Genomic DNA, 10,262 nt, shown 5'->3' with positions numbered 1-10,262 from the left:
TTTGTAGCGTGATCCATCGATATTTAAATACTTCACAGTGGATGCGACCGGTTTATCTTGAAATTTTGAAAAGTTTTTTGTCCAACTCATTTTTAACCTAAAAGTTATCCTCTTTAGCTTTGATAAAACAGAATTTCCTCCTTAACTTGTACTCCGTATTGTTTATCACTAAGAATGTGTATATATGTTATTATAAGAACGTGATATGATATTAGGTGTAAATTCTTCTAATTTAATACAATCATTAGAATATTAGGTGCCAAAAATTGGGTTATTTTGTTTACTCGTGTATAGAATAGAATTGTACAAAAGTTTGTATTTTGAGTTGGCGAACATGCACATAAATTCAAAGTAAGAGAACCACAGTCCTTATATAAGAAATATTTCCAAGTACACAATCTTTGCTTAATTAATAATAATAATAAGTAACCGATACAAGAGGTCGATAATGGTAAGAAAAAATGACACCCTAATAAACCTCATCACGCAATACGGTAACCAAACCTTATAAGGATCACCAGATCAATACCAGCTAATTCAAGTGTGATGAAGATTCACACATTCACTTCACAATTCTATACAGTATTAATTAACTAACTAACTAACTCAACCGATAGATATTGATATGTCATCATCTAAAGTATTTGAAATATTACCAAGCCTTTAAAATGACAATATATAGTCGATTTAGTTGCAGCCGTAGACAAATTTGTCAGATACTGATTGTGGCATACCATCTTGTAAACAATCAATCGGAGGTATTGTAAGAGTCTGCTGGACCCCATACGCGTTCCAACAAAACGGATCATCCACTAGTACACCTTCAAAAGGCAATAATTCAACCTCGGACATGGTTATGTTGGTACAAGCCACTGTGTCACTGCAAGCAAAATGTATAGGTGGACTACGAACATCGTACGTCCCTTTTATGTTTCTGTAAGAGACGTCTCGTACATAAACAGCTGATGTTTGGTTTGCGCAGTTCTTGTTTGCGCAGTAATATTGGTCTATGATAGCGCAGTTTCTTACATTCTCCATTTGAATGTTCTCGAAAGTGATCCCTGTTACCGACCCGGCCCCACCCTGCCATGTTTTGATTCTAACTCCGTTGTCAGAATCGTGTATCATTACGTTCTTTACCGTAATGTTAGAAACACACGCCTCTGAGTTGTGCACCCCTAGGCTCCCAATGCTGCGCGCAATTATATATTCGTTATTACACATGTAAATGTTGATATTAGGGGTGTTCATCGATTCAGTTTACGTTTTAAGAGTGTGCTAAAAGTTAAAACAATTTTTTTTTCAATGAGCAATGCTTCACAAATTGTAATAACAGAAACATACCTGATTCCGTGACTGGGCCCACAAGTCACACCCTCTATATTAACATCCACACAACCAGGTCCAATTGAAATGCAATCATCCCCTGTAGGGTTGAAATAAATTCTTATTGTTTTTAATTTTATGCTATTATTATTATCGTACGTGGAAAAAAAAAAATAAAATAAAATAAAAAAAAAATAAATTATTATCGTACGTGGGAAAAAAATAAAAGAAAGAAATATATATCATACATACTTGCTGGTAATATTTCCGTTCATGCTTTTGATAAATCCACCAGTAAGTACTTGTACTGTACAAGTACTTAATGAATGATAATAGTTGATTTATCGAAAGCATGAGTGAAAATATTACTGGCTTAGTTGTATGTATATGTACTAATTACCGTTGCTTATCATGGAATTGTAGATGCCCACAGACTTGGTGTTCTCAATATGGATACCGTCGGTGTTGGGGCTGAGTTTAGGAGACGAAATCGAGACTTTATCGATGAGTACCCCATCACATCCATCAAATTTCACGTGAAACATAGGACTGTTTTGGATCCTTAGTCCACTCAACGCCAAATTTGAGCTCATAAAGAATCTAATCAACTGACATGTGTATAAATTTAATGTAATTACATTATTAGATACATGAATTTTTAACTTTTCTTGAAAATTGACTAGTATACTATTGATGCTTGTGATTAAATACTTGTACTTACTGTAGGGCTGTCACATGGTCCTGGCAATGTTGAACCATTGGGACCCTGAAATCACATTACTTAAGCTTGTGAGCGTCCATTATATATATAATATAAATATAAATATAAAATATAAATAAATAAAAGAAAAATTCATTTTCTCAATAGTCCAACATCAACTTTCAAATTGGAATTAATATGTCAGATACTTTTTGTGTCTTAAATATCATTAAAAGCATTAATATTGGGGTGACCAGGGAACGGGTCGAAAACTGTCACGTAATAACTTGGTTAAACCTGATGCAATCTTGCCGTTCAAAAAAAAATAACCTGGTTAAACCGTCTACTATTGAGTAAAAAATACTACCCTACCCATCCTACCCGGGTAGCCTAACAGGAAAAAACTTATCGGTTTACCCGTTTAGTGTCTGTAAAAAGCTGCGTAGTTAGAAGAAGAATAATAAATTACCCGATGAGGCTTGCAGGGGAGGTCCCACCAGTCTTGGCCATAGCCATCAATGGTACCAGTTCCACTCAAACTCATGTTATCAAGTCTGTAGAACACTAGCCATTGCTTGTTGCTATCTTTCTTTGGCCAACAGTTTGGTCCTGCAGGCGGCGTTAGGACACCGTCTACCTACATTTTTTAAGCAAAATATACTCATCAAATTACATACAAATAGACTATATAGTCCATATTCATATATAAATTATGTGAAGACTAATTAAAATGTAGCTAGCTTACTTGAAAAACAAGACCTGGTTGACAAGGTCCAGAGAAAATAGTAGAAGTAATCATGAAAGTGCAACCAGAGGGTACTAAAACAGTTGCTGATTCAACTGCACAAGCATCTTTCCAAGCAGCTACGAAAGCAGGCGTATCGTCTGTCGATCCGTCTCCAATCGCACCATAATCCTTCACATTAAAAACACATGGCAACGGGTCGTCTTCTGAATTATCATCGCCACCCGGGTAAGTCGGAGCTGAAACCGGGTCAGAAGGTACAGAAGGTGGTGAAATGGGTGAACTTGAACCTTTCTTTGACTTTTTGTGGAAATGAAATCTTCCTTCCACATTATTATGATTCATGGTCATTGACCATAAAACTACCAGTAACAATAATATGCCATTATTAAAGAACTTCATTATCTTTCAACTAATATAACTAATTGAATTGATTGATTGAAATCTTTGTAACAATTCCCCTAAATTAGTTTTCCATAAAAAAGTTGAAAATGGAAGTTAAGGAGTTAACAGTTGAGAATTGAAGGTGGGTATAAGAGTGTCTTTTAGGTAATGCACCTGTGATTGAGCATATATATACACAGATAGAGAACAGAGATAGAGATACATCCATAAACATGCATAAATTAACAAGAGACACGTGTCAACTCAACGTTGGTTTGTCTTTCAGTGCCAAAGTTGTAACATGTGGCTACCCTCTACCTCTCTTTGCGCTGCTCTTTTTCAGTCTCCATTTTAATTACGTACTCATAATAAATAAATATAACCATCCAGGCCTAGCCTGGGTGGCCACCAACACTTCCCATGAAGGTGGAGGTCTCGGGTTCAACTCCAAGGGGTGCCCGCATTTAATGACCAAAGCTGGAGGATGCTTTACCCGGTAGCGGTGGAGGGTTGGCTTGACGTTTACCCGGGGTTTACCTGCGGTGGGGGGCCAATGTGCTCTGGCACATAGTGGGGTTCCTCGTAAAAAAATAATAATAATAATAAATAAATATAAATAATATAATTTTTCATAAAAAAACCATATATGCATCTATCTCTTATTATAGAAAGCTGATTTCAATCTCCAATTTCAAAAATTAAAGTTAATTAACCAATCAAAGTTTTATGTTAATATATTCTAATATAATAAATATGAATAAATACCCACAAAGATGGGCACGTAAATGTATATATATCTACAATTTAATATATATATATATATATATATATATATATATATATATATTTTTTTTTTTTTTTTTTTGAAAATATATATATATATATATATTTTTTGAAAAGCACGATTGTATTAAATAAGCAACACGAGATTAGTACTAATATAGGTATATGTATGATATGCATCTTTTTTATGATAAAGGATGAATTAATGGATGATAAATTTCCATCGATACACTAGTCATCAACATTCATATTCATATTCATATCATTATTCATTTAATTCGTCAATCCACTCTTACTAGTGAAATGACCCGTGGAACCACGGGTTTAGTTAAACGAATCAGTTTAATGATATGTTTTAGGAATTAAGTGAATGTAAATGCTAAAGTCGTTTAGTTTAATGACCCGTAAAACCACGGATTCTGACTAAGAAACTTGTCGTTGTTTTTACAAACATATAGAGACATGTATTTTCGCATACATATGTAACGTAATTAATCCCGTAAAGAGAATCCATATTTAAATATTAATATAATAATAATAATAATTATAATTATAATTTATAATAATAATAATAATAATAAAGTTTGCTTAAAAATTGAGTATTTATATTTTTAATAATAATTATTACTAATAGAAAATGTCTGTTGAAATTTTTTAAAAAATTAAAATACAATTATTATATGAAGGTTGTATACTATGTTTTAAAATTTTTACATTTGTTCATTGTGTGTTTTGTAGAAGATTGTATAATTTGTTTTAAAGTTTGTACATATGATCATGTGGGTGTTATCTTAATCATAATTAATTATAAAGATTAAATTTTAATTGTAAATTAAATTGATTTATGATGTCATTCAATTGGGTTAGATTCTTTTCTATTTTCTTTTTGATTTTTTTCAATGAAAGAAAATTACTATTTATGATGTTATCATTATAGTATTTTAATATTAAATATAGATGTGAGTGAATAAGGTGAATATTCACTTGATCGGATGATAATTGTTACTTCTAGATCATATATAAAAGTTATAACTATAATTTATTTTTTTACTTTTTTTTTTATTGAACATCAGTTTCGGATCACCTAAAGGGACTAAACCACCCAAGCGATTATCTTCTGCAGTTGTATAATCCGTCCCTAATTGCTGCCCCGAAAGAAACACACCGGGCCAATCCCAGGGCATGGCCGGTACAACCACCCTCCCCGTTGCCCCGCAACGCAATGTGCGAAAGGCAACCTTGGGTGGATTTCAATGTCAGAGGATAACTTTGTGTACAATGTTGTATAATTTCTAAGAGTCGAACTCCTGAACTCTAATAAAGATTGTCAGTCACTACCACTTCAGGTAAAACACAAGGTTAAAAGTTAAAGTATAATTATAAAGAATATTATACCTACAATTAACAATTATAATTATAATAATAATAATAATAATAATAATAATAATAATAATAATAATAATAATAATAATAATAATAATAATAATAATAATAATAATTTCACAAAGGTTACCGCTTCTGCAGAATTCACTTTTTCGTTATCTCCCCGACAATCGGCCTTATGGAAATCACAGCAGGGTGATCACACATCTGCTTGGCTAAGTGCAGTCCCTATTTTGGGGTTGGGTCAGACGATGAACGCAAAGACTTACCGATGTGTGTTGTGCTACCGGTTAGGTGTTCCTTTGTTCTCTATCTCGACGGCATGCTCTGCCTGTTCAAGGGTTTTTACTGGGGATATTTTCGGGGATCACGCCGTGTCTTGTGCTGGTATGGTGGGTATTAAGCATCGACATAATATTGTTCGGGATTCCCTTGTTGATGTTTGTTATCGATCTGGGATTTCAGCGAGAAAGGAGGTTGACATTGGGTTGTCTGGAGGGAACGACAGGGCCCTCAGACCTGCTGATGTGTTACTTTATTCCTGGGATTGTGGTCGCGATGTTTGTGTTGACTTGACAGGGTCTTCTCCTTTGACGCAGTCTGGGCTTTCTGACTTTGTCCCTGGACGTGCTGTGGTTGATGCGGCTCGTCGGAAGCGGGTCAAGTACGAATCTAGCTGTCAGGCGATTGGTTATGGTTTCATTCCTTTCTCATTTTCTTCCCTGGGGGAATTAGAGAAGGAGGCTGTTTCTTTGCTAAAGCGGGTTCAGAAGAGTTCGATGGCGCAAGATATTAGTGTCGGTGCTGCTGCTCATATTTTTACTAGGATAGGTTTTGCTATTGCTAGAGGTGTGGGGGTCCAGATTGTCTCTAGGCTTCCTACTAATTTTTTGTAAGTTTTAAAACTTTTAAGTTTTTTTTATTATAATAATAATAATAATAATAATAATAATAATAATGATGATGATGTGTGTATGTGTATTTGTATTGTATAAATGAAATGTGTGGGTGGGTGATTCTGAAGGTTTGCGCTTGGCATATATCTGTAACTTTTTCAGTCTTTCAGCATTTGTGTTTTAGCTAGTTAGCTACTAGTATCTTACATCTTACATATATTAATACTACGTATATACATATACTGTACATACATATGGTTGCAGTTATGGCTGTTGGTGGCCTTGTGAGCTAAACTACTTACTTACTAGTCTCAAATCTCGTGCCGAATCAAATCGATCTTATTCTTCTCCTCTCGATCAATTAACTTAGTAGGTGGATAAACTTAATTTAATTCTCGCTCCATTACATATTTACATGTGTTTAGGACAGTATATATCATCATCTTTATCACATTACACATTACACATGTAATTTAATTTAAGCACCATGTTTTACTATCTTGTCATTCAATCCAAATTAATTTTGATAACTTAATTAAATATCGATCATCATTTTAATAAATTAATCGTTCACATAAATAGGTGTAGATAATTGAGTAAAGATCGAAAGTAAACCACCGGCCTTCCAACTGAGTGGTATCGAGCCTTAGTAGGGCGGGCTCGCGATTAGTTGCTAAGCAACCCGGGTTCGATTATGAGGAGGGGGCCTTTCTTCAGGTTTACTGCGATTAGTTGCCAAGCAACCCGGGACTCGCGATTAGTTGCTAAGCAACCCGGGATCGATCCTTGGAGTTTCCTACCTAGCGTGTGTGGGTGCAAATGAGAGCATTCGATGCCTCTCAAGTCGTTAAAAAAAAGATCGAAAGTAAGTATATTTCCGTATATGGTGACAGCCATAGGAGAGCATACTCCATAATTAATTAATTATTTACCATACAAAATTTAATTTCATATAATTGTTGCATATCTTTCTTTTCCTCTCAAAAATTTGTTTGATATTTCATCACAATTTAAGTAGTCTTGTCAAATGCACAATTGTTGTAAACCAAATACTACGGTAGATTAATTGTTTTTTTTTTTAACATCAGTTTGAGATCATTCAGGGGACTTAACCATCCACGCGTTCATCTCCCGTAGTTGCATAACCCGCTCCAACTACTGCCCTGAAGGAAACTCGGACCAATCCGAGGGCATGACCGGTAAAAACCCCATCCCCGCTGCCCCCGCACTAAGCGAAAGGCGACCTGGGTAGATACTTTAAGTCACGGATAACATTGACTGCAATGTTGCATTCTAGTGGAGTCGAACTCCTGACCTCTCGCTAAGTGATTCAGACCACTACCAGCTGAGCTACAACTCAATGTTCTACGGTAGATTAATTAATTTCAAAAACGACAAAATTAATATTTATATAAACCCTAGTAGAAGATGTATACGGAGTATCTATATATTATCATAGATCTAAAGAACTTCGGTTCCACTCTTTCATTCTTGGATGTCACGAATATAACCAAATGCAATTAATAGTAATGGTAATGGTAATATATGCTAAAAGAAATCTATAAAGTTAATTGAATGCATTTTTTAGATATATAGGTTGTCGTATTCAATTATATGAACCTTATAGCTAGGCATATGTTTGTTAGACAAACACAATTTATACGAGTTATAGTAATTACCATGTAAGATTTGATAGATTATTGATTTCAAAGATATGCTTTAGAATTTAGTCGTAATAATAAGAAACAAAATTATGGGTGTTAATTATATAATTTCTAAACTAGGCTAGCCATGAGCACAATTTTCATTTGAAGTAAAGAAAAGAAAGTATATACGACTAGTAAGATTGTAAATAAGTAGTAAAATATTTAAAATTAAAGCAGGTTCTAATTAGTACTCCAGAGAATAATATTAATTGAATTGGATGGGTAGCTTTCGGTTTGGTCTACAGTGGAAATGATGATATTTGTGATTTTACGTGTTTGTGCATACATGTTTGTATGGTAGCTAATCGTATATAATATGGCCAGTTGTAATTAATTATAATTAAAAATTATTGTATAAGAAATATGAGTTAACATTAGAAATATACATTTACATGATATATATGATGATAGTTGATAGTTTAGTAACGTATAGTGGAAGGCATGTCGGATATATTGATATAAGCAAGGACGGAGAGTCGCGAGTTGTTGCGAACGAATTGTTTAAAAAATAATAAGAATAGTGTATCCGTTTGTTAGATTTATTTACGTAAAATTTTCATATCCAAATAACGTTGCAATATTTTAAAAATACTTTAGCTCAAACAAAAAGGCAATAGATTTATAAGTTCTTTGTGAATCCTTTCGATATATATATAGGGAGAGGATCCAGTGAGAACTCAACATGTGTGAGAACCTGAGAACTCCAATTAGAATAATTTTGGTGAAATTCGAGCAAATTTTGGTGAAATTCGAGCAATTTTGGTGAAATTCGAGCAATTTTGGTGAAATTCGAGCAAAAAAAATTGGCGGCGAGCAAAAATCAAGAAATTCAAGCAATTTTGGTGAAATTCGAGCAAAAATTGTGAAATTCGAACAAAAACGATGAAATTCGAGCAAAAAAGTGAGCTACTGAAAATGTAGAACGAAAATTGTAGAATCGAAATTGTACAACAGAAAAATGTAGAACATGTTCGAATTTTTAAAATTTGTTCGAATTTCACTTGTTCTACATCAAAAATCACGTGTTCTACAATTACATAAAACTACAAAAAAGATTGCATCTATTCTTCATCTTCAAAAAATAGTATCCATTGTCCTGTAAATTACTCACTTTCTAAAAACTTCAAAATTCTATTAAGTTATGTAAATCTACTATTAAAAATGTTTTAGAATTAAAAATAGATGCAATAGTAGGAGACTCATCTTCATAATCACAATTATCACCTACCTGGACAACTGGACAAGAGTTGCAATATTAGCAGACCCATCTTCAAATCACAATTATCAAGAAATCTTTGTTCGAACAATTGTAGTCGAAGGCACACCAAATGCATCTAATCTTGAATCATAGTCAGGTTCAGTTAATATTGAACAATTAAATCTCTTGAATTTATAAATAATTATGAATAATAAAGATATTGAGTACTGAGTGCTACTATGATGCAATTAATTTGACACGATGTATCACCGATCGAAAAACAATGGATAATTTTAAAACCCACACATTTGATAATATCAAATATAGATGATGAAGATTAGTAATTGATGATTGAGATGAGAAATTAGGGGTTGGAAGAATTGGGGGTTAGAGAAAATTGGGATAAGAGAGCAGGTGTTGCCCTAATTTTATCAAACTGCCCACTCTTTGTTTTTCCTTTTGTTCGACCACAACCAAGTTGAGTTCGCCACTTAGTTCTCATAATTCTCAGAGTAAAAAAGTTCTCATTTGATCCCTGAACTATATATATATATATATATATATATATATATATATATATATATATATATATATATATTCACTTGACAAATCTAGATGGCACAACCTACTTTACAAACAAGTTGTGTCTCGAGATTAGTTAAGTGGGTATTCAAATAATACCCACTTAAAATAATACATACTTATATTATATATCGCAAACATATAGTTTATTGAATTGATAAAATTAAACAATAGAAAAAGAAAACAAGAAATGTTTATTTAAAAAAATAAATGAAATGAAAAGGGGGAAGTTAGTTGGTAGAAGAAGATCAAAAACATGGTGTGAACACAAGTATAAAAGGACAATTACTAAACTTAAATGACAGTCGGGCGACGTTTAGTATGTATGGACAATTAATTAATTATACTTATGCTCGTAATAATTTATAATTTACAATAACAACGATAATGATGATAATGATTATTATTATAAGATAAATTAATACAATAATTGTAATTGTAATTGTAATTCACAATGGTCCCTCAACTTTACACTTTTTCAGGGGTAGAAAGCGTAAATATATAATTTTATTAAAATAAAAGAAACTAATTTCACCCGAATTTTTAACGGGCCTTATCT

At 33.0% G+C, this 10,262-nt stretch overlaps 1 protein-coding gene across 1 annotated transcript; it reads right to left on the bottom strand.

The window, feature by feature from the left end:
* Positions 1 to 411: 411 nt before the first annotated feature.
* Positions 412 to 3,173, bottom strand: LOC139844491 (polygalacturonase At1g48100). The gene is made up of 6 exons (XM_071834715.1): positions 2,772 to 3,173; positions 2,496 to 2,663; positions 2,048 to 2,092; positions 1,727 to 1,934; positions 1,345 to 1,426; positions 412 to 1,192 (listed from the first exon to the last, which is right to left on the bottom strand). Exons 1-6 carry the CDS (start codon positions 3,171 to 3,173, stop codon positions 688 to 690), a joined length of 1,410 nt encoding a protein of 469 aa, XP_071690816.1. The 3' UTR covers positions 412 to 687.
* Between the last annotated feature and the right edge of the window lie 7,089 nt (positions 3,174 to 10,262).

Source organism: Rutidosis leptorrhynchoides, chromosome 4 (assembly GCF_046630445.1).
Source record: "Rutidosis leptorrhynchoides isolate AG116_Rl617_1_P2 chromosome 4, CSIRO_AGI_Rlap_v1, whole genome shotgun sequence".
Classification (NCBI taxonomy): Eukaryota; Viridiplantae; Streptophyta; class Magnoliopsida; order Asterales; family Asteraceae; genus Rutidosis; species Rutidosis leptorrhynchoides.
The sequence above is the reverse complement of the archived record's forward strand: the minus strand, read 5'-3'. Positions and strand labels throughout refer to the sequence as shown.